Source organism: Pelophylax lessonae (genome assembly GCF_965119305.1).
Source record: "Pelophylax lessonae genome assembly, chromosome: 2".
NCBI lineage: Eukaryota > Metazoa > Chordata > Amphibia > Anura > Ranidae > Pelophylax > Pelophylax lessonae.
The window spans coordinates 664,209,598-664,235,350 of NC_138769.1; the positions used below are offsets into that span (position 1 = coordinate 664,209,598).

General features: G+C 43.5%; 1 protein-coding gene across 1 annotated transcript in view; it reads left to right on the top strand.

Moving 5' to 3' along the window:
- Window positions 1-24,815, top strand: part of LOC309548236 (polyunsaturated fatty acid lipoxygenase ALOX15B-like) — a gene marked incomplete at both ends in the record, with an annotated part of 57,871 nt that extends 33,056 nt beyond the window's left edge. Inside the window, 10 exons of the mRNA XM_082248188.1 lie at window positions 4,391-4,494; window positions 5,592-5,764; window positions 12,191-12,337; window positions 13,951-14,154; window positions 14,868-14,954; window positions 16,247-16,416; window positions 16,520-16,641; window positions 17,436-17,536; window positions 23,349-23,519; window positions 24,636-24,815. Of these exons, the coding sequence (XP_082104314.1) occupies window positions 4,391-4,494; window positions 5,592-5,764; window positions 12,191-12,337; window positions 13,951-14,154; window positions 14,868-14,954; window positions 16,247-16,416; window positions 16,520-16,641; window positions 17,436-17,536; window positions 23,349-23,519; window positions 24,636-24,815 (1,459 nt within the window). The remainder of the gene's footprint in view (window positions 1-4,390; window positions 4,495-5,591; window positions 5,765-12,190; window positions 12,338-13,950; window positions 14,155-14,867; window positions 14,955-16,246; window positions 16,417-16,519; window positions 16,642-17,435; window positions 17,537-23,348; window positions 23,520-24,635) is intronic.
- Window positions 24,816-25,753: the final 938 nt, after the last annotated feature.

Below are 25,753 nucleotides of genomic sequence, written 5' to 3' on the forward strand. Positions count from 1 at the left end.
CATGTAATGAAGATGCAAGGATATGGACACATTTTATGAATGACACCGGTTTACAGTGCCTTATTAAAGTATTAATGTCCTTTCATTTTCCACATGTCATGTTACAACTAAAAATGTATTTTATTGGGATTTTGTGATAGACCAACACAAAGTGGCACAGAATTGTGGAGTGGAAGGAAAATGATAAATGCTTTAAATTTATTCATTTTTTTTTACAAACCACTGAAAATTTGTAGCGTGAATTTGTCTTCAGCCCCCTTTACTCCGATGCCCCTAACTAAAACTAGTGGAACCAATTGCCTTCAGAAGTCGCATAATTAGTAAATAGTCAGCCTGTGTGTAACTTAACCTCAGTATAAATACAGCTGTTCTGTGAAGCCCTCATGTTGGAGAACCATTCGTGAACAAACTGCATCATAAAGGCCAAAGAATACACCAGTCAGGGATGAAGTTGTGGGGATCTTTAAAGCAGGGTTAGGTTTAAAAAAAAAAAAAGCTTTGAACATTTTAGGGGAGCACTGTTTAATCCATTCAAAAATGGAAACAGTATGGCACAACTGCAAACCTACCAAGACCTGGCCGTCCACCTAAACTGTTGGCTGGGCAAGGAGAGCATTAATCAGAGAAGCAGCCAAGAGGCCCATGGTAACTCTGGAGGAGCTGCAGAGATCCACAGCTCAGGTGGGAGAAGCTGTCAACGGGACTATTAGTTGTGCACTCAGCAAATCTGGCCTTTAAGGAAGAGTGGCAAGAAGAAAACCATGTGGAAAAAGGTGCTCTGGTCAGATGAGACCAAAATGTAACTTTTTGGCCTAAAGGGCTATGTGTGGCGGAGACCCTCACTGCACATCGCCCTGAACATACCATCCCCACAGTGAAGTGTGGTGGTGGCAGCATCATGTTGAGGATGCTTTTCTTCAGCAGGGAAGCTGGTCAGTTGATGGGAAGGTGGATGGAGCCAAATACAAGGTGATCTTGGAAGAAAACCTGTTAGTCTGCAAAAGACTTGAGACTGGGGCAGAGGTTCATCTTTCAGCAGGTCAATAACCCTAAGCGTACAGCCAGAGGTTTAGATTCATGTGTTAGAATGGCCCAGTCAAAGTCCAGACCTAAATCCAATGAAGAATCTGTGGCCAGACTTAAATTGCTGTTCAGACGATCTCCATCCAATCTGACAGAGCTTGAGCTATTTTGCAAAACTGGTAGAGACCTACCCAAAAAGACTTGCAGCTGATTGCAGCGAAAGGTAGTTCTAAAAGGATTGACTCGGGGAGCCTGAATACAAATGCACATCACACTTTTCAGAGGTTTGAAAACAATTAATTTTCCTTCCACTTCACAATTTTATGTGCCACTTTGTGTTGATCGATCACATACAATACATTATGTTTTTGGTTGTAACATGACAAAAAATGTGGAAAATTTCAAGGGGTTTGAATGAATACTTTTTTTTTTTTTTTTTTTCTTATGTACCCAGGTAGCGCTCAAAAATCATCCATGTATGCATGATTCCTGTGCTTGAAACAATTGCTTTGGAAGCTGCAACTATTCTATGACACATTTTCATGGTCCACTCTGTAGAGAACTGACTTGAAAATTTTTTTTTTTTTTTTTTTAAATGTCATTTTCTTTCAGCCAAGAGCCTCGTGCAAATACACTGACACTGATATGTAAATGCATCTCAAAATGCAATTACTGCACAAGACCCCTCATGGCCTAATTTGTGGACACCTTGCATCACACCCAATATGTGTTACATTTTTCATGTGCAGTTATACAGCCTCTACTCCAGCAATGCTTTGTGCAAGATTTTGAGTGCATATTGGAATTTGTGCCCATTCAGCCAAAATGGTTGGGGGTCAGGGCTCTGTATGGGCCATCAAAGTTCCTTTTCACCAACTGGTCCAAGACAACCAGACAGTTGCAAGTGCACAGTTGTCAAAGATGAGGAAAAACTGCTTTTACCTTATTTTGTATTGGGTTTCTCAAGTATTTAGAAGGCCTGATTGTATTGCACTGAATGACAGCCAGAATTACTGGTCCAACCTCTGAGCCCAGGCAGTCATGTGCCCACCCTTGGCTGGTGACTGGCGATAAGACGTTAGGCCACACAGGCAGGGGTGGACTGACCACTCGGGCACTGCCTGAGGGCCCTGAGTCAGGGGGGGCCCCATGAGAGGCTCAGTCCGCCCCTGGATGTGCCTAGATTATCATGCAGGATAGAGAAGGTTTATGCCCTGAGGAGGCAGTGAGCTTTGGCATCCCTGCCGGCAGTTGTTGCGGCTGTATGAGAGGACCCAATGCTGGCTGAGATCAGAGAGCGATCATGGAGCCATGAGGATGACAGCAATGACAGGCACTTCAGCCACCTCTCCCCCTGGGGAATTCAGCGGAGGGGTGGGGCCACAGTATACGTCCCTGCCGGGGGAGACAGCCGATGAGAGCTGGAAGCTGCAGAGTGCACACCGAGTGAAGTAATAGCCATCTGACCTGCCTGGTGTGCAGCAGCAGGTCAGTGTGTAATGAGTTTGATGGCATGTCTAAAATCGCCAGGCTGAGTGTTCCTCCTTGCCCATCTACATGTGCTATTTCCTAGTACACGGAGTGCACACTGATATCTGTACAGAGTGCTGCTCAGTGTGTAAATATCCGTGTTCTAAATAGGGAATAGCACTTAGTGAGTTATATTCCATACATGTTATACTGAGTGTTATTCCATATATATAACACTAACATCCATACACTTCCGCAGGGAGAATGTCCCTTACATTGGTGGTCAGTGGGAAGAATGCTCCTTGCATTGGTGGTGGTCAGTGGGAAGAATGCTTCCTACATTGGTGGCCTGTAGAAAGACTTCCCCTTACAATGGTGGTCAGTGAAAATTTATATAAAGTATAAAAAATGATTTTGCATACTCTATATATTAAAAGTGTAAAGCACACTCTGTGTATAAAAAGCGTTATGTAGAACGAGCACACATGTAAACAATAATGGCGCCATTTATGTATGGTATTGTCGGGAATGTCAGAATGAAATGAAAGTAAATTCTAGGTCCACAATTTTTTAACATGCTGGTCAGAGGTTTGTGTTTCATTTTAAACTGTTCAGCTAAGAAGACCTTTGTTGCACCTGCACTAATTTATGAAAACCTTAAAGTGGAGTTCCATTTCCCCCCCCTCCAAAAATAAGTCAGCAGCTACACATACTGTAGCTGCTGACTCTTTAATATTAGGGCACTTACCTGTCCTGGAATCCAGCCGTGTTTCCATCGGCTGTTTGCGTGCTGCCACCACCATTGATGGTAAGGGAACCCAGCAGTGAAGCCTTGGGGCTTCACAGCCGGGTTCCCTACTGGCAAAGTGTGCTGCACTCTTACTGGACCAGCAGCAGGGGAAGGAGGGGAAGTAAATGCTGACATACCTCACCACAGCAAGGTCTGACTGAAATGGGGACAGGGTATCTGCCAAAAAACAGGTACCCGCTCCCCCCCAAAGGTGCCAAATGTGGCACCGGGGGGGGGGGGAAATCAGATAAGCATAAGCTTCCACTTTGAGTGAAACTCCGCTTTAATTTTAGAAATGTACCATTGTTGTACTTGTAAGTTTATTTTTTTTTTATTTTTCTTTTCTATAATAAACATAAACCTGGTGTAGAGAAATTATGTGACAAACGCATGTAGTGTGGGCAGTGCAATATGTAGGTGGGGCTTTGTGTGGGTGTGGACACAGGGAGCTCTATGATCTATTGCCCGGAGGCCCCATGAGTTGTCAGTCCATCCCTGCACACAGGTCATCGGTCATTCTGCTTTCTTCAATAGGCATGTTGTCCGCACAATGACAACTATAGCTGTTCACCCCCTGACCAAAAAGTAAACCTTAAGTGATGGGTAATGCTAGAACATTATGCGCCTCCTAGCTATATGTCTTTAAGGCCAAAAAACTTTTTATTTTCTTTCCAGTAGGCAATATCCCCTTATGATACTTAAATATTCATACCCAGCTAAAGGGAACGTGCAAGTGTTTAAATGTAGGCTATTATCCAGTGGTAAAGGCTCTAATTGGCCAACTTCTGAAAACCAAAGGAACGGAACAGATTTGCTTGTAACAAGCACTATAGCTGGAATAAGAATGTGTTGCATTGATCTGATAGGTAACAACTGTCCTGACAAGAGCTGTGATCAACAGAAGCAATTACTGACCCATAAACTACACAAGTGAAGTAGCTCATGAGTCCATAATGGCTAAGCCTACCAAGTCATTCTAGGAAGAGGCAGAACGCTGTAACTAAGCAGGGCAGACTTGTATGTATCTGCTTTAGGAGCCAAGAAGATGGGTATTCCACACTATCTATAGAGGAGTCTAATATATGCATGAACATGTTCTGTTCTTAGTGAATTTGAAACGAAGCTGAGAGGATTTGCATGCAAGACTGATTCATGGCAGAACATGGAAGACATCAAAAAGGTATCTGGTCTACACAGATCGCAGATCTCAGGTGTGTAAAATTATTTTTCTTGATTTATAGTACTTTATCTATTTGTAACTGTACATTGTAGTTCATAATTTAATCTTTCTAAAACCGAACCTGTAGATTGTAGTTCATGATTGAATTGGTGTTGAACTGTGCTACCGACAAGCAAGGCATCGTATTTCTTATAAATTCCGAACACTGGGGCTGCTAAAAGTATGGTTACCTAATTAATAATCTCTCCTCGCAGAACTGCTAGATTGAGATGCCCAGGTGGCGCAGCAGCGATGCACTGTCATAAAGTGGTGCTCCAGGCAAAAAATCTGATTTGAAGGATTACCCTAAAATCAAATTTTTGGTTTTTGTTTAGTCTGTTATAACATTACCTATGGTCCCCCTAGTTTTTTGTTTCGATTTCTACCTTTGACATCGCTGTGCAGCTGCAAAACAAATGGCCGTTAACGGAGTGCAAAAGCATTGATACAAGCGCTCTCGTAGTTATTTGTTATGCCTTTGAAACTACTTTAAATTGGGGGGGGAAACCTGCAACCTGGGCTGCCATTACTGTCTTGTTCTTCTAAATGCTAGTTGCTTAGCTGTCGCCTGACACGGTGGCTTCAGTGTCTTGATTGGATAAGGTGTTCTGACATATTGGTATGATTTTAGGCCCATGACTCCCATTTAAGCAAGGCAGTTGGTATTCGCAATAGGTAATCAATGGGAGCCTGCGTAATTTTCCTAAAGTTTTTTTGCCTGGTCAAAAGACCAGCACATCTCAGCAATACATCTACTTTTTCATATGTCCCTTTTTTTTTTTTTTTTTTTTTTTTTTTTTTTTTAGGTGCAAAATTCTGCCAACACTGGATCTGCTACACTGAAATCCCAAGCAGCATTAATCAGTCCTGGCGTCTGGGACTACATCCCCCCTCATCTCAGAACCTAAGCCAAGGTTTTAGGTCATTAGTCATAACTGAATAAATGGCTTCATATGGAACAGTTTTGAGCGCAGCCTTGCTTGTTTTGTTCTTTAACCAAACTGGTGTATTATATAATAATTATAAATAAGCCTTCAGAGGCTCCTATAAACTTGATGATCCACTTTGCTTTTTAATATTGTATTTCAGATCTAGTGCATGAGATGTGGAAGGAGGATTCATTCTTTGGTAGCCAGTTTTTGAATGGCAATAACCCCATTCTTATCAAGAAATGCTTCCGAATCCCAAAAAATTTCCCAGTTGATGAACACATGGTGGCTCCCTCAATTGGGGCTTCAACAAACCTAGAGAAAGAACTCGAGGTGGGCATATCTGATGCAGAGATGTAATATGAATTGTTGGTGTTCATTTTCTCCTCATGGGATAGCAGGCAGGACTTTATTCTATAACTTTAATAACTTAAACTAAAATAAAAGAGACTGACAACACCATTTGGAAAAATAAAGGCCGCGGCCGTTTTAATACTTGTATTAAAATTTGTTAACATAAACTCAAATAACTTTAACCCGATCACTGAGATCCAGGTTACCAACAAATTATCATATCAAAAGCAAATTATCCAAACATACTCAAACCAATAAAAGGGGTAATACCACAATAAAAAAGTCCCTCTTTGCACCACGCAAAGATGACCCAACAAGTATAAACTGGCCGCGACAGCCAAGGGGAGGGGAGGGAGGGGAACAAAACTTCTTAACTTGACACGACGTTCTTCTTGAGGTAAGTGGCGCTCCAGGAGCCGAGCCCCCCTTTAAATAGATCCTGGGCAGGCTCAAGGGCGGGAAGGAAAACAAGAAAGAACCAGTTTAAATGTTATTCTTCCTAGCTACAGAATAAGCCCCACAGTGATTGGGGCTTATTCTGACCATACACTGGCTAGCCCATCTAAATCTGCCTAGTAACCTACTGTAATGACTTAAAGGATAGTTATCTTTACAAAAAGCCTGCCGCCATCCCATCTAGAAAAAGGGGCTCATTTGAACCCCTTTTTCTTTACATGGGATAGCAGGCAGGACTTTATTCTATAACTTTAATAACTTAAACTAAAATAAAAGAGACTGACAACACCATTTGGAAAAATAAAGGCCGCGGCCGTTTTAATACTTGTATTAAAATTTGTTAACATAAACTCAAATAACTTTAACCCGATCACTGAGATCCAGGTTACCAACAAATTATCATATCAAAAGCAAATTATCCACCAGACAGGAGGCTAAAGCCCTCCTGTCACAACCCCCACAGCGCGGCCTTCTCAACACATGTACCCAGATTGGTATTGAGGATATCAAGTCCGATATCGGAGAGGTGAATGTTGTCAGACCTGTAAAGCCCGGCGATACCACCCTCCAGCTCAAAATGCCGGAAGGACAGAATGCCTGCAGAGCCTAACCACCTGGCTAAGGCTTTGTTGATCCTCCTCCGCACCTTCTCTAACGGTTTAAGGTGCGGGTGTTTGAACCATACAAGCCGGGGAACAACCTCAGAAAATACAATCCGCATACCCGGGTATGCAGTATGTAAATAAACTAAATCATCCCTAATCCTAAAAACTAGATCTAATGACCTAAACTTCCCAATGTCATTTCCCCCCAGATGAATGACCATTACATCGGGGGGGGAAAGGACCGTTAAAAGCCTGCTAAGCTCGGGTAACAGTTCAGCCCAACACATGCCCCTCTTACTGAACCATTGGACATGATAGAAGCGTGGATCCAAACCAATGTTCTCCGAGTAAACTCGTCTCCTGGCTCTCGCACGGGCCCAATGAACAAAGGAGTGGCCAACGATCCATACAGAGAGGCAGACAGAACCTAAAAATCAACAACAATTGTTAGGACGAATATATGACATATATGCATTCGACTTCCATCTACCAATCGCTTTTAATGCCTGAGCTTTAACCCCCAACCTAGCAGCTTCAGTAGCCGCACCGATCCTGAAGGAATGCGAAGACAGCTGGGAATGCTCCAGGCCCGCAGATTGCAAACATTTGCGCAAAACGGCATTGAATTGGAATTTCGTTAACGCTTTACCCGACTGATGAACAAAAAGAGATCCCGCAAAAGACGACCGTATCGCTAAAAACCTGCGCAACAACAAAACTGGGCACAATGCAGAATTACGGTACTGGTGCAAATAAATCCATCTACCCACGCCCAACTGATCAGTTTTAGAAAAACGCAACAAAATGCCGACGTCTTTCTCGCGAAGGTCAATATCGGACAACAACAAGCCGAAACCGCTATTCGCGTCGTGTACAAGCTCCGAAATCTGCAGGGCACCAAAAAACATTACCGAAAACGCCGCCTTAAAAAGCGCAGATTCATAAGGCGAAAAACAAACACGCTCGGTTGCTAAACAAAGTTGCTCCAAAATATGAGGGGTGATCGCCTCCCTGCCATCAGGGCGCCAGTTTGCCTTCCGATAGCCTTTCAAAGCCTGTCGGACAGCAAAAAAGGCAGAGCAGGGCGGATGATTCTGCAACTTAGCGAAAAAGGAAACACCAGCAAGAAGCTTATTGATATGGGACCAAGAATATTCCTTTGCAAACAAAAAATTCAAAAAAGACAAAACTAGATGTTCTGAAAATTTATCAGGAGATTCACCCATGGAACACAGATGTGCCAACCAAAGATCCCAAGCCGATTGATATCCGGCTAGGGTAGCTGGTGCCAGAGAACCTGCGATATTAAGGGAAACCAGATCTATACAATGCCCCATAGCCGTGCCGGGTAACGACAACCCACCTGATCCGCGTCTGGAAATAGTCGAAAAAATCGCTCCATCTGCAGACGAGACAAAGAATCTGCCAAATCGTTATCCTTACCAGGCACATAAGCGGCCTTTATCCATATGTTCAATTTTAAACAACGGGATACAAGGTACCGCAAAAGATTCACAACAGGAGGAGATTTGGAAGACAAGCAGTTAATGGCAAACATCACCCCTTTGTTATCAGTGCGAAACAAGATGCGCCTATTCTGGAAATGTGAACCCCAAACCTCAAGGGCCACCACGATTGGGAAAAGCTCCAACAGCACGCTATTGCGAGTGTAACCCAATCGCTTCCATCTGTCAGGCCAAGAGTCAGCACACCAATGAGTTCGCCAAATGGCGGCAAAGCCCACCGAGCCCGCTGAATCTGTGGCGAGACAGAAGTCCTGATCGGTGACAAACTCATCTTGCCACACTGCTCTGCCATTAAAATAAATCAAAAACTGCACCCAAACCAGCATATCCTCCTTGACATCAGGGGACAGGCGGACGTGCGCAGTAGGTGATTTAAGACCGGAGATAGCAGCATAGAGCTTCCTGGCAAATAACTTTCCCAGAGGGATAATCCGAGAAGCAAAAGCCAGCAGCCCCAAAAGAGACTGCATCTCCTTCAAAGTAACCTTCTTCTTGCGAATCATAGTCAACAAACAGGATGTCAATTTTTCTACTTTTTCCCGGGGCAACCTAAATTCCATCAAAGCTGAATCTATGTGAATACCTAAAAATTGTACCTCAGTAGATGGCCACTCCGTCTTTTCATGTGCCAAGGGGATCCCGAACTGTTCACAAATGTCAAAAAATGTTTCAAGCAAATGCAAACAGTCGGAAGACCCAGCTTTACCCATGAACAAAAAATCGTCCAAATAATGGACGAGACAAGAAGAACCCGATCTGCTGGACACAACCCATTCTAAAAAAGTGGAAAAACATTCGAAATAAAAACAAGAAAGGGAGCAGCCCATGGGAAGGCACCTATCAAAGAAAAACTGATTCCAAAAGAAAAACCCCAAGGAGTTAAAGGAAGAAGGGTGGACTGGCAGCAGGCGAAAAGCTGATTTTATATCCGTTTTTGCCAGCAATGCCCCCTTTCCCAAACCTCGCAAAATCACCAAGGCATCCTCAAAGGAAGAATATTGCACAGAAGCTTCGTCTTCGCTGATCTCATCATTTAAAGACTCCCCAAAGGGGAATGACAAATGATGGATGAGACGATAGGAATTAGGTTCCCGCCTCTGAACAATACCGAGAGGAGATATGCGAAAACCGGGAAATGGAGGAGATTCAAAAGGGCCAGCAAACCGACCCGCCTGCAACTCCTTACAGATCTTTTCAGCAACCACATCCTCAAGGCAAGCAACAGATTTCAGGTTTTTTACCAGAGTGCAACCCGTGCCCTTAAAAACAGGCAAAAAGAAACCACAAGTGAAACCCTCAATTACCAGCGTGGCCTTCGCCTTGTCGGGGTATTGCAGAAGCCACGGGAGCATTGCGCACAGTTTCACTGGGGTTGTTGCCTTTTGAAAAACCCCCTGCCGGTTGAGAACTCTGCATTCTCTTAAAACACTTGGCAATTGGGTGCGAGCCCGCACAGAATGCACATTCGTGTCTATATCTACAATTCCCAGGCCATTTGCATTGAGAGTCGTTGTAACTGAAACAGACCCCTTTGCGAAAGGAATGGGAAGTAGAAGGCTGCTGAGTAATTGAAGACTGTTGTCTACTAAAAGAAGGCTTCTGGGGCAACAACAGATCCAGCCAAAGGCTGATATCCTTGACACCCCATTTCAAATGTTGCTGCACAGCCAACTTCTGGCGGAAGGCGACATCATAGGAGAACCAAGCCGTCCCACCAAAGTTTTTGTAGGCTTCTAACACGATATCCAAATGCTGGAAAAGACCAACACATTTGGAGGGGTGCTTCTCACAAAGCACAGCCGAATATATAAAAAACGCTTGCAGCCAATTATAAAAATTTTTTGTCACTGGGCGTCTCCGCTCCTCCTCGTCCTTCTTGTCGCCCTTGGAGACAAACTCCTTAGCTGAAGGCAGCAAAGAAAGCATGTCAACATATAGACCACTCCAGATTTTCTCCTTCACAGAATCGGATAGGTGAAAACCCAGAGGGGACATCTCACAAGTCAAAGCCTCCCTGAGGCACACCTCAGGAAGATTCTGAGTCCTGGCCAGGGCGACAGAAGCAGGAGGATCAGCCAGAGGAGAGGCCAAACTGGAAGGCGGATTAGGCACCGCGCTAATTCCTAAAAGGCCACTAGATGGCGCCCACACATCTAAAGGGGAAGATGTCTGCACCCGAGCGTCAGCAGACGCACTAGACACAGCCACTTCCCCCCCCGTTGCGGGCACCGGGCCAAGAACTTGTGGGGCAGTAGATAAAACCTGCCTAAATTCTTTAAGGAAGTCAGACAGAATCGCTGACATTGTAGTAGCAGAGGCCAGAGGAGACACACCCATACCCCCTGCCCGGCCCGCATGTCCCACCCGGCGGGCGCTGCGTCCCGATCCGAAAGGTATGGTACGGCCAAAGGAGGGGAAACCACCTGAGGAGGGAAAAAATTAGCTGCCTCACCTGGCCCCGGGACGGGGGGACGAACTCCATGCTGCTGCTGCACAGGAACCGGGTGCCGTGAAGACGCCGGGGCTTCGACTAGCCCACCGGCGGGGAACGATGCCGAGCTGGATCTTCCCTCGCCACCGGCAACGAGCTGCTCCTTCCGGGCGTCGGGCGGCCCCCTCCGAACGATGGGCGGCTCCCTCCGGGCGACGGACGACTCCCTCTGAGCGACGGACGGCTCCCTCCGGGCGACGGACGGCTCCCTCCGGTCAATGGGCGGCTCCCTTCTGTCGACGGGCGGCACTCCCCGGACGACCAGCGGCTCCTTCCCGACGACGGATGACTCCCTCCGGGCGGCAGGTGGTGAGTAGCGGCGGCGGGGCGCCCTCTTCCTCTTCGCCGGGACGGCCTCTTCACCGCGAGTCTTCGGCGCGCCGCGCCGACCTCTGACCGAAGGACGATCCTCTTCCGCCGGTTCCGGTGTTGAAAATGCCCTCCGACATCCGGTACACTTCTTGACCCGGTGACGGCTTCCGGGCGTCCGCTTGACTCGATGACGACATCAGTGCGCAGACTTGACCCGGTGACGACATCCGCTCTACTTGACCCGGCGACGACATCCGCTTCACCGATGGATCCGCCAGAAGACACCGACTCCGGGACGACAGCAACAACGGGCAGAGGCTCCGCCGGACCAGACGACGAGGAAGACATGGCCAGACAGCGCCGGATCCAATCTTCGGAACCCGCTTCCCCGGCCCTCTCGATCAGCTGGCGGATGAGACTCATCTTGTCAGAAGAGCTGGAACAAAACTTCTTAACTTGACACGACGTTCTTCTTGAGGTAAGTGGCGCTCCAGGAGCCGAGCCCCCCTTTAAATAGATCCTGGGCAGGCTTAAGGGCGGGAAGGAAAACAAGAGAGAACCAGTTTAAATGTTGTTCTTCCTAGCTACAGAATAAGCCCCACAGTGATTGGGGCTTATTCTGACCATACACTGGCTAGCCCATCTAAATCTGCCTAGTAACCTACTGTAATGACTTAAAGGATAGTTATCTTTACAAAAAGCCTGCCGCCATCCCATCTAGAAAAAGGGGCTCATTTGAACCCCTTTTTCTTTACATTCCAGCCACAATGTTTAATTTTGGATGGGAAGTATTCAGCCTTTTTCATGACCCTAATAGAATGGGAAGGGACAAATGGTTTGATTTTTCCATTCCATTGGTAGTAATTCTCCCCAGCACTTTAAACAGATGTGCAGGTAAATCTTCCAAAGAGAAAAGATGGCAAAAACCGGACAGGCTGTGACACTTGCTATATCTAAAATGTTAGTTTGAGGCTGCTTAGAAGTTCTAATAGTGAATTAAATTCTCCTCCTGCAGAATGGTCACATTTTCCTGTCAGACTACAAGCTTCTTGAGAAAGTTCCTGCAAATAACTCTATCAATGGAAACCAACAATACCTTGCAGCCCCTATGTGTCTACTGTGGAAAAATCCTAAGGATCAACTTGTCCCAATTGCAATTCAGGCAAGTTCACTTTTTTAAACTTTTGAAGCTTAACAAGGTATTTCGCCCTGTATATGCAAGTCTGCAAAAAATGTTGGATCGATCATTAAAGAGCATGTGTGTTGGCATAGGTAAATCTGTAATAGTTACCTCAACCTTGTGTGACCACTGAACAGGTAGCTTAAAGTGGAGTTCCGGCCACAAAATCGACATAATTGATTTTGTGGCCATCCGCTTGCTTTTAGTCACCTAAAAAAGGAAATGGATAGTTACGATTTTATTTTTACTTGCATTATTATCGTAGAAAAATATACTCCCTTCTTCCACTTCCTCCCTCTGTGGCTGCGGCCCGCGCCGTCACTTCCGGTTTGCAATGATTCCTGGGAGCTGAACGTCATTGCTCCCAGGAATAAATGCAACGGCACCGGCCCCGCTCATCACTTCCGGTGCGACGCCGCATGCCCAGAAGCTGTGGAGGAATGTGGTGCCACACCAGAAGTGACTAGCGGGGCCAGTGCAGTGCATCGTGGGACCGAAGAGGTCTAAAGAGGACGCAAAAGAGGATCGCGCTGGCTTCAGCTGCCCACATCCGAGATGGCAACGCTGGAGAAGAAATTTTAAAGGTGAGCATTTCTTCTTGCAGGTAAGTGTGACCCGGGACAGTACAGAGGCTATCCATTATGGAATGTACTAGCCCTGACTGTCCCAGGGGTATTTTTATTGAAATTTATTTTTCATGCCTGGAACTCCGCTTTAAATTTCAGTATACTTGTTCCAGGTAGCAGGAGCATTAGGTGTAATAGACTGCAGTGTAGTCAACGCTTGACTGGCAGTGAGAACAAAAATGGGAAGCAATGCCTATTTTGTCCTCAAACTAAGACTGCTGCTTTCCATAAACTAGCCCCTGCAATAAAGTGATTTGTAAGCTGAAGGGAGCTTTGGATTTTTTTGCAGTTTGACAGGCACAATCAGGATCACCTGCACAATGGGGCCTGTGTAGTCCTTGTCCCGATTTTGCTCCGTACGGTGATGCAGAAAAGGCAAATTCCAGTGCTAATGGTGGCCATCTTTTTTCATGGCCTACCAATGTTAGCCACCACCTTCCTCCAACTGACTGCAGTAATGGTACATTTATTGCTCCCACTATTCTGGCCCCCAGTTAATGTGAACTAGGCCTTTGTTCAGGACCCTTTGTCTATATGGTCATTCGTGCATTGAAACGAAGGAGAGCTGACGAGTAAGTGAACAAGTGACATAAGGATTTTGGCTATAGGGTTGTGAGTGAACCATAGTTATTTACCCAATACAGGCATTAGGTAGGTGTAACCACTTTAATAGCTGATAGTCTGCAATCTTTCTCTAATTTGCCAATAAGGGCATGCCTTGTCTCCTTATGTAGACTTTTCAGAAACTTGTAAAAGCAAGTCTTCCAACGGGCTTTACTTTTTAAAAGTAAAGTACAAAACAGTTTGTAACCATATATGGTAGACATGTTTTTATATACATCTGGTTAAGGAAAAGCCACTTGTATTGTTTGCTATTCATGACTGTAATGCATTTCATGAACGGAACACAATTTTATGAAGATGTTGGATCATTATAGAAGTGTGTTTTTTGTATTTTTTTTATTCCAGTTATCTCAGACCCCTGGAGATGATGCTCCAATCTTCCTGCCCAGTGACTCAGAATTTGACTGGTTACTGGCCAAGATCTGGGTGCGGAATTCTGATTTCCAAGTACACCAAGTTAATGCTCACATTCTCCGCACCCATTTATTAGCAGAGGTCTTCTCCATTGCAACCATCAGGCAACTTCCAATGGCACATCCAGTGTATAAGGTGAGTGTGGAGTACTAAATCTTTCTTACAAGAGGTTTTGCATTACATGTTTTAGTGGATTGCCAGGAACTTTAAAGGTCATGCTTAATATTTCTCAACTACTGTACATGGCAATGTTCTCTTTACTTTATGACCCAGTAAATTACCCCAATAATTGCTAAATGATACCTCAAATGAGAGTTCAGAAGGACTAATGTTAAAAGAATGCTACATTTTTTCACTTTGTCACTCATAAATGCAGGCTGCTCTGATGTCCTACAAAGGAATGGGGAGGCAAGGCTGGTTATGAGGTCATGGGACTGGGCTTCTCTCCGCTAGCCTTTCCCATCAGGAAAATATGGGCTTTATCTTGGCTTTGGAAGCCCCATTCTGTGTTTTTTATTTTGCTTCCTTTTCTTTCCCATTGCCAGCCCAGCAATACAACACGTGTTAATGCATTGCTCAGATATGAAAGGGACCTTGAGGCTTTACATAATTTAAGGTTTCACAAAGTTTCTCCATCTGCCTTAAACTACAAGATGTTTACATAAAATGGTCCATCATTGCTCTAATTCTTATAAAAGATTCTCTAGAAAGTTTTGCTCTGTCTAAACTGTAAAAAGAATGTGAGGTTAGATCTGACTGGAGCCTCATGTGATTATTTTTTTTTTTTTCTCAGGTTTTACATTGCATAATATATAATATAATTTTTTTTTTATTTTTGTTTTCCTTAGCTGCTTATGCCACATCTTCGCTTCACACTGGAAATAAACACACTTCTCCGGAAACAGATTATTGGACCCAAATGCTTTTTTGATCAAGTAAGAAGGTCTTGTGTTGACCACAAAATGTTGTGGTAGTGTATTTTTGCTTGAGTCTATTGTAGTGACCACACAATGTGCCAGATTAATCCCTCGATGTATGAATGGTCAGCTAAATGAACAATGTAAACCCTCCAAAAAATGATTGAGTAGCTAAACAACCCTTGTTGCTGCTCTAACTTTTAAACCGGTTTGCTTTTATGCCATGTACGGTATTTAGGTTTTGGATTTGTGTTCCTCTTCAAAGGGTCCCAAATGGAAGGTGCAAGGTTCTAGTCAAGTGTCTAGTATGCTGATGGGCTGAACACCCCCCTGTTTGGTTAGCACCAGAACATCTCGAACAGAGAAAGTTCTAGCAAACGCTATTAAAGTCCTCATTTTAAATGTTTATACAAGTTATCGTCCTGTATGGGGACCCAGGTATTGCCCTGGGGGACAGGTATCCATTTTTAAATTGTTTTTACAGGAGCAGTGATTTTAATGCTTAAAATGAAACCAATTTAAAAATTCCTTTAAATATTGTGCCTGGTCTGTCTCCTTAATGTGCCTGTAAAGTAGCGCGTTTGTACGATGTATGGATCTTGCTGCAGCAATACTGACACTTCTAAAGGAAAATGTAATTTTAAACTTGCTCTCCACTTTAATGTATTGTCGGCTCCCGGCAATACAGATGGGTCTGGTATGGATTTTAAGGGAAACTCCACGGCACAATTAAAAAAAAATAAAAACCCTGGCGTGGTTCTAACTCTGATTTATCTGCATGAATACACAATTCTAGGTCAAACTTGAGATAAGCAGTGCACAGGGCATCAGGACACCTGGGATCAGAGCACCTTACATGGTATTGCAGCGCATGGGATTAGGGTACCGTACATGAGCCCAGGGCGAATGGCAGGGCATCTCTTTTCATTTGCAGAGAAGCTGTCTTTTCATTTCCAGAGCTAGCAGGGAAGTGGCTGTGATGAGAACTCTTCTGTCATGCCCCTTCAATTCTTCCTTCCATCCCAGGTGATGTCACATAAAAGCACCCAGGGGGCGGTGGGAAGCAGCAAAGCTACACAAGCAGGGCTACTTGCTTGTGTAGCTGTAAGAGTCGGCAGAGGGCATGTGACTTGCCCATCAGCTGCCTGTGACTAACGGGTAGATCACAGCAGAACCCTGACTGAGAAACACTGATCTTAATATGTAGTGAATAGTTTATGTCCACCTAATGGTGGCTATCTGTCTTTATCCACAACATGGCACTGCTGTGCTGGGAGACTACTTTTACGCCTCTATCTGTTTCTATCTAGGCTATGGCAGTGGGAAATGGAGGGATCCCAGTACTGATGAAGAAAGCCATGGATGGGGTGACCTATAGTAGCCTTTGTCTCCCTGATGACATTGAAAGCAGAGGAATGGAGTCAATTCCTAATTACTTGTACAGGGATGATGGCATGAAGATCTGGTCAGCTCTGGAGAGGTAGAGGTCACTTCTATTAAAGCTAAAAATGTTGGGGGGGGGGAGGGGGAAATTCCTAAAAGCATCCTTGAATCATTCTTCAATCTGTTTCTGTCCTTTCTAGCTTTGTGTCAAACATTGTAAATTACTTCTATAGCAGTGATGAAATGGTCAACCAAGACCCTGAACTTCAGGCCTGGGTAGCTGAGATCTTCAAGGAAGGATTCCTGGAACATAAGACTTCGGGTATGTTCCCTGCCCTTATTATTATTTATTATTATTATACAGGATTTATATAGCGCCAACAGTTTGCGCAGCGCTTTACAATGTGAGGGAAGACGATACAGTTACAATACAGTTCAAAACGGGAGGAACTAGATGGCCCTGCTTGTTGGAGCTTACAATCTAGAAGATTAGGAGTCAACGTTTGTTTGCAGGCTAAAACGCAATGCAAAGAAATGCACTTCAGGCGTGTGTGTTTTTATTATTTATTTATTTTTTCCCACTGGCCTAAAGTATGCAAGGGGGTTGAATGTCCTGCATGGCCAAACTGAGGGCAGTGCCAGAATGATAGCTTGCCCTTTTAGTCTAAAGTACTTGTTAGGGAAAGGTGATATAAAATGGTAAACCTTAACTGAAGGTGCCATCAAAAAAAGCACGTTGCTTACACGTTATCTGTAAAGCCATTCTGACCTATAGGCGTAAGACTGTATCTGACATCTCATGGCTAGAACTTGCAGCATAGTGGCATAATTGGCACAGGTCGTACACTGATGGACCTCCTTGGTGTATATCCCACCAGGGACATTATCTGTATGGGGTCTCTGACTAGAGCAGGGACTGACCAGAATGGTGAAAAAAAAAACTTTTAAAACCTGTATACTATTTACAGTTCTGCCACTTTCCAAACATGTAAAGTATGTGTTGTGGGCGGAATGCTGATCGCTCCAATTTGTGCATGCGGTTATCTGAAAATGCAAAGTTTTTATGGGGCTTGGGGTACATTGGAAATGCTGTACTAAGATTGTCTCCTGTGACAGAAATCCCATCTTCCTTGGAGTCCATGGGCTCTCTGATCAAGTTCTTGACTATGGTGATTTTTACATGTTCTGCTCAACATGCAGCTGTCAACAGTGGACAGGTGAGTGGCAAAGTAATTAAATGGCCCAGATTAGCACTACATAAGTCTTCTCTGTTAAGTCACTGGAGGGAAATTGAATAAAATGAACATACAAAATCTGGTGCAGCTCTGCATAAAAACCAGTCAAGTTTCCCTTTTTTTTTTTTTTTTTTTTTTTTTTTTTTTTAAAAGCTTAAAGCTAGAAGCTGATGTGCTACCATGCACAGCTGCACCAGATTCTGAGTGTGCTAGTATTAGTAAATCCCACCATGTGTGTTTTTTTTTTTTTTTTCCCTCCGAATTACCACTGCAACTTTTACACATCTTGCATGTATTCCTTAAGCCCCGTACACACGCACAGATTGTTGGCCGTAAATTGTTGGCCAACGTCCGATCTGCCGATTGTTGGCTTGTTAGTATGATGCTTCCGACAACCAACTGCGAATTTTCGGCCGAAAAAAATCTGGTGTGCATGCTATAAAATTTTTGTTGGCCAACAAAGAACGGCCGATTGTTCCTCAGTCAGTACAGATTTCGGCAGACAAAAATCAGATGAGCAAGACTGGGCATGCTCAGAGAAGAAAAGTCAACCAGAACATAACATCACTTCTGAAGTTGGTTTTTGTTGGCCAACAAAAGTCCAGTGCAAGTCTAGAGCACATTTCAACCAACAAACACTGGACAAAAGTTGGCCGATCAGTTGGCCAACAATCTGTGCATGTGTACAGGGCTTTAAACTTGTGTGCCCTCTTCAGATTTTGCCCTTTTGCAGTCATTGGAAAGCAGTCCTGCAGGTGTATGGAAGAAACCACTAAACTTTATTGCAAACCCTAGTTTATGTACATTCGGGGTACAGTAGGGGGGGGGGGCATTTATGCAGGACACTTCCATTTGGAAGACAACCTTACACCAGGTGCGTAGTCCATCACTGGAAAACGGATGATACATCATGTTGTCAGGTGCATATACGCTTGGCCTACAAGAATGTAAAACAAATTGGGGCATTTCCTCATCACTGGATTTCTAGGTATCTAGTGATCCTACTTTATTAGAAGCCTCCAAAAACCACTGCATTCCATGGAGGACTTTTATCCAATAGAAAAAATTTGTTAACTTTACCAGTCCTACTCTCATTTAAGTTTTTTATATAAGTCTACTTGCTTTTGACTATAGTACCCCTTTAACATATACTCTGTATTCGGAGGGGAGGGAAAACTAGAAAAATGTGTCCCCCGATTAAACAAGTAGGGTAATGAAACTAGTTCATTATTCTTCCTACGGCAGAGTAACTATAAACTGACCAGGTGGTAGTATACCCTGGTGCATATAAAAAAATGGGAGCATTAGGCCTCTCCTTTATGTTGATGTAAAGTGGGGACAATATCTTATGAATGGTATATGGTGGCACTGCTCTGATTTTCTGCTTAATGGATGCATTCTTGAACTGGTGGACAAGAACATGTCTCTCCTTTCCATTTGGGTGGGTCCTGCTTCATAAAACCCAACTTCAGTTCCAAAAACAAATACTACTGTCTTTTTTTTTTTTTTTTTTTTTTTTTTTTTTTCTTCCTGCCCATTTTTTTTCCCTGGCCAAAAAACGGCTGTAATTTTAACAAATCCACCTACAGTAATCAAATGGTTACTGAGGATGTCCAAAATCTGTCTGGAGGAAATTTAGAATTGTCAGTCTGACTTTTCGACCTCTTAAAAGGTTATCCAACTTTCCAGTCGGCGTAAAACATCAAACCTATGGCTGGATGGCCAATATATGAAGGGTATAAAGGGATTGGTAACGGTGCTAACCTAATAAACAAGCAAAAAATTGGGGGAGCAAACCCTGAACATGTATATCGTATATCTAAAGGCGGTGCAGCTATGGACCAAGCAAGATGTGTATATTAAAAGAATAGCGCAACCATGCAAAAGAAATGACTATTAAATATGGAGACAATCCATAAATAAAAATGGGGGTTTAGTCCCACCATATGGCCATATCGTGCTCAAGCCCACCACTGCGTCAAAGTACCCCATTATCAGTGGGTCCTACACTATCCATAGAAAAGGGGTGAATCCAGCCTCTCCAACCCTTGGAGACAACACTCCTTTCTGGGATGGATGTGCTAATGCACTACAAAGGACTCCTCCTGTATCTACTTGATGGTGGACTCTGATAGAGTACAGGTGTGTGTGGGGGGTGGGATGCTCAACCACAGAAGTCTGGACCCACTGATAATGGGGTACTTTGACGCAGTGGTGGGCTTGAGCACGATATGGCCATATGGTGGAACTAAATCCCCATTTTTATTTATGGATGGTCTCCATATTTGATAGTCATTTCTTTTGCATGGTTGCGCTATTTTTTAATAAACGGTGCTAACCTGTTTAAAAAAAAAAATGTATTGCACTGGATCCCGTGTGTATTTTGGTGATGAATACAATTTATAAACCAAGTAAAAATACCAAGTGATCATAAAGTGCAAGTGCCAAATGACAGGATCTATTTTTGGGCTGAGAATGTATGTGCCCAGAAAGTGCTTAGGTGCTAGAAATGTGAAACATTAGAAGTGCTGATTTATTTATTCAAAAGGTGCAATAGTGCGGGTATTTACAAAATATTAAAATATAAAGTGTTGTCCGTAAACATAAAATTAGGACTTTTATCCCTAGCGGTGCTAGTGAAAAAAGGAAAAAGTGGTGGAATCACTGAGGCCATTGCCGAGAAGTGCTATGCCTAAGAAAAGCACTAGGTGTCCCACTCACCCTTTTTTCACTCCTGAGCACAGGGTATTGAATACAGGCTGTACTAGTCTCCACAAACACAGCAGGTAAAAACTCAGGGTGCAATCTTTTTGGTGTGCAAACCTCAGGGGGATCTTCTGGGTGCTCAAGACAAAGAGAGCCCCATGGTGTAGTATATACAATTTGAAAGAAAAGCAAGTGTAGCAAAACTACATTTCAGGCTGATCAATTTCAGTAAGCAATGCAGACGCAGGGCGCTGAGATGCTTCAGCGTTCCACGGCTACCAACTGCAAAAACCGGAAGTGAGGTTGACGTACAAACTCCACCGGAGGATCCCCCTGAGGTTTGCACACCAAAAAGATTGCACCCTGAGTTTTTACCTGCTGTTTGTGGAGACTATTACAGCCTGTATTCAATACCCTGTGCTCAGGAGTGAAAAAGGGTGAGTGGGACACCTAGTGCTTTTCTTAGGCATAGCACTTCTCGGCAATGGCCTCAGTGATTCCACCACTTTTAATTTTTTCACTAGTAGCATCGCTTTTTGCACAGTAGGGATAAAAGTCCTAATTTTATGTTTACAACACTTTATTTTAATATTTTGTAAATACCCGCACTATTGCACCTTTGGAATAAATAAATCGGCACTTTATATTTGATGTTTTAACATTTTATTTCTAGCACCTAAGCACTTTCTGGGCACATATACATTCTTAGCCCAAATATAGATCATGTCATTTGGCACTTGCTCTTTATGATCACTTGGAATTTATTCTCACTTGGTTTATAATTTATCACCACTACACACACGGGAACCGGTGCAATACGCTTTATTTTTTTAAACAGGTTAGCGCCGTTGCCAATCCCTTCATACCCTTCATATACTTAACCCCTAATCTTAGAGGTTGGTTGGTGGCAGCTCCATACCTGTACACAATTGTTTTTACACACTCCATAGCGCTGGTCGAATCCATTTGGATGGCCAATATATCATCTGTGGTACGAAGTGATTTACTCCATTCAGACTGCTAATTCTAAGACTAGATTTTTGAACATCCTCATTGCAGTAGAGGAATGGGTTGCATGTTGTCCCATTTACTTTTCTCTCTCCCTCCCCCCCCCCCCCCCAATTTCTTTTCTATGATGGGAATATTTCAATTTCTTCGAATTTCTGTATTGTACTGTACTTTATGACTTCTGGATTAATGTGGGAATTTTTCCATTTCTTTGCATACTAATCCATAAATCATAAACTACAGTATAATACAGAAATTCAATGTGCCTTTTTGGTGTCTGATCAAGATATGTGCTGCTTTTTTCCTGTATATGCTTGTTTTTAAAAGCAAGCCCCTTCTCCAATTCTTCCTTCCTGTCCATCCCAGGTGATGTCATAAAAGCACCCAGGAGGGCGTGGTGGGGAGCAGCAAAGCTACACAAGCAGGGCTACTTGCTTGTCTAGCTGTGAGTTGGCAGAGGGCATGTAATGTAAAAAAAAACAGTATTTGTTTTTGGAACTGAAGTTGGGTTTTATGAAGCAGGACCCACCCAAATGGAAAGGAGAGACATGTTCTTGTCCACCAGTTCAAGAATGCTTCCATTAAGCAGAAAATCAGAGCAGTGCCACCATATACTATTCATAAGATATTGTCCCCACTTTACATCAACTTAAAGGAGAGGCCTAATGCTCCCGTTTTTTTAAAAGCAAAAATGATCATCAAAACCTGCCACCGTTGCTGACATGACCAACCTCACGTTTCAACAGGCAGTGCACCACTGCACTTTTGGTATTGGGCCTTTTTGTGTCTGCTTCTGTGCCTGATTGTCACTTGTATTAGGAACAAGGAGTGGGTAAGCATGCATTGTAGATCTGTTGACCTAGCTAATTGAAGCAAACAGAGAACCCACTGTGTTACATGCTGCCCTACCCACAATGACAAAAATGAGGGGGATGGTGGAGTAGTAAGGTGAGGCTTTAGAAGGTACTGAATGGAGTAACTGACATGGCCACTATTGCATTGAATTTAAAGCTGCTGCTTTGGTAACTGATCAATTCTGGCTGTGATCTTCATTCTAACATCTATTGTCTATTTGGATCAAGTGGCAGTAAAATGAATTTTGTGGTAAATGGGGAGGAGTAAAGAGCCCAGAGGCTCTCTGCCTGCAGAATCCTCAGCAGCAATTCTGGCTGTCTTTTCTATAGACAATCCAGCTTATGTAAAAACCTGAATAGTCAGTCATAAATCAGGCTTGCATGTGGAAGCTTTTTGTTCGGATTTGGCTTCATTTACAGTATGAGACATTCCCTTAAGTTTAATAATGGTTCCCTTATCACAAGGGTGAATCATGAAATGAGTGGGCCCTAGGCATTGATGGAAAAAAATGCAGTGAGTGTAGCATGTAGCGGCAAAATGTGGGAGTGGCTTAAACCCATTAAATATTGGGTGTGGCTTACAGGGGGTGTGGTAAGTCTGAGATGACTTGCACAGTGTGGAGTGTACGGCAAACAGTAGTGTGTGGCCGTTGGTAATAAGAATGACTTGTGCTATACTATTGAATAAGTAGGTGCCACAATACATTACATTTTAAGGTGCGCGGCCAATGCACATGATGGTGGAGCACTCGGATTGAACACTGGATTGCACAAAATTTTTAAATCGCTTGCTTTGGAATATTACAGCACCTTAAGCACTTTTTTTTTATCATTGGTGTGGTTCACACAGCACTGGATTTTGGAGACCCTGCCCATTGGGACTATTATGAACTGATGATCATTGTTTTTTTTATTTATTTTTTTTATTGCACGTTTCATTTATGATTTACTGTTGGCGGTAGCCTCAGCTGCACAGCAGCTCCTAACAGCAGGGTAGCAGGAATTTGAGGAGCGCTGCCTTGGTTTATATACAGCTATGGCATGCCTGCTAGCATTCCTACATTGGTTTTTTAAAACACCATAATTAACAATTTTTAAAATGACATTCATTTAAAGCATAGCCTCAACCTATACATACTTTGTGTAATACATTATGGACTTTTTTTATATGGTTTTCACAATCTTTTGGTCTTACACTTTCTGGGTTGGATATGTCTCCTGTGCAGTTCGACTTCTATTCTTGGATGCCCAATGGACCCACCTCCATGAAGAGTCCACCACCCACCGCTAAAGGAGTCACAACAATGCAGGAGCTTCTAAAAGCATTGCCAGATGCTAACACTACAGCTACTGGCATGGCTGCAGTGTGGCTCCTGAGCAAGGAGCCCCTGGATAGGGTGAGTGCCAAGAACTGGCGGGAGCATTGTACGTATGTGCTGCATATGAAATGTTTAAAGTGAGAGAGCCTTCTGTGCATGCAATTTCTTCAAATTGTTAGTAATTTTTTGTTCTAATTAAGTTAGAATATAGCTAGTAGTCGCATTCGATTGCACTTGCCATGTAATGTTGCAGTTTTGCTGTTTATCCAAGTTGCTTCATCAGTTCAGCATTATAGGGAAACGTTCATTTTGGATAGAGCAAGGGAGGGGTATAATTTGTCGTCTGTTCCATTGTGGAGATTTCCCTTCATTTCCTGTCACACAGCCAAATGGGAAGTAAGGGGAAATCCCCGCAAATAAGAGTTCATTGGGGACCCCTAGGTCACAAGAACTAGTGTCCCCATTGGAAGATTTCCCTTCTATTTTCTGGGTGGCAATCCAAAATTTGGCATTTTCCTTACTTTCAGTGAATTTCCTTAACCTCCTCCTGACCACCCCACATATATATTTCCTGTGGGGCGGCTCCTATGCGCAGAATCGCGTCATGGTACGCGATTCTGCACTTCCTGGTCTGGGGTGCACATGTGTGCTGCCAGCGACCCACTCCTGCTGTGATTGGACACAGCGGAAGCCAATCACTAGAAGTCACTAATAAAAAAAATTCCATAAATGTATACAGTTTTGTAGACTCTAGGTTTTGCACAAACCGATCAATATACTTATAGGGATTTTTTTTTCCCCAAAATTATGTAGCGGCATACAGAGTTGCCTGAATTTTTTTTTTTTTTGGGATAGGTTTTATAGCTGAAAGTAAAAATATTAAGGTTTTTGTTTTTCAAAATTGCACGGCCGCACAATTAGAGGAACGCAGCACTAGATCACAGAAGAGCTGGAGCTTGGAGCTGGAAGTGGTTAAAGGAGGCACAGACCACAAACACTGACAAGTGTTCTAATCGCTCTCCACTCTATTCAAAACTTTAAAAAAAAAAAAAAAACGAACTGTCGGATGCTACTGATGTAAAACTTTACCATTAAAGAACAAGTACAGTTGAATGTGACTGAAGTACTAGCAATATGGTGCTTTAATACTGTTCTGTGTATGTATTGTATTGCTAACCTCAAATTTCTCAACAGAAGTGCCTAGGAAACTACCCTAATGTACGTTTTACGGAGAAGACCCCACAGCATTTAATTAAGGAATTCCAGGATAAAATGGCTAAAATCTCTAAATCTATCCAAGATAGGAACAAAGCCATGCGTCTACCCTATCTCTACCTGGACCCAACTTGTATAGAAAACAGTGTCTCAGTCTAACACAGCTAGACCTGCTGAATGACGGTCTCTTCTCAATCCATCCTTAGTGGTTGTCACTACACATGAATGTTTTACAGGATTATGAGACCTTGTCTCGGGCAGATTACCCTGTATGAGTAATAAAAGATTTCTCAGTGCATGTCTTGTATGGAGTGATTTTGTCCTTCTACATTTTCCTAAGACAGTAGGCCAATTATGAGGAGTAATTGTAGGATTCATGCAACTATCGGGAACTATCTTAAAATGGTTCTATAAGGCAGATTTTTTTTTTTGTTTTTACCTCAATACATTCTCTGCATTAAGGTAATCTTATGCAAGCAGATCACCCCCCAGTCCCCCCCTTATACTTAAGCCTGATCTTAATCCAGTGATGTGCACGAGAGCATCTCTCGACTCTCTCCTTTTTGGCACAAACACAGCAGTGGGAGCCATTGGTAAACAGCCAGTTAAGAAGGGGCAAGGTATGGACACACAACAGGGCTCCAGAGTGAGCATGTTCAAGTGGCCCATAGCAAGATGCTTGATATGGGGGCATTCAGTGCAGAGGAGGAGCTGGGAGCGCTGGTGGGGGATCATAGAGGCGAATCAGGGCTGCTCTGTGCAAAACCACTGCATAGAGTAGGGAAGTGTAACATATGTTTGAATTAAAATGGAGCATTTGTAATCCCTTTAAGAGCTTGTACTAACATGTAGGGATGAGCTGATCAGACAGAAAATTTCCTGTTCGTACAAACCTTTTTAAAGTATGTATGTAGTTGCATACATCCTACAGATGGCCTACTTCACAGGTAGGTTTTGGGTACCCAAAGCAGGTTATTTAACCCCTTCTTGCAGACAGTAGGCATTTGTGGCCTCCCTGGACTGGGCTTTTTTCCGTGGGACTGCATATATGCATACCTTTGGCTTGGGGGCTCTCGGAGCCCTGGTCTCAAACTTAT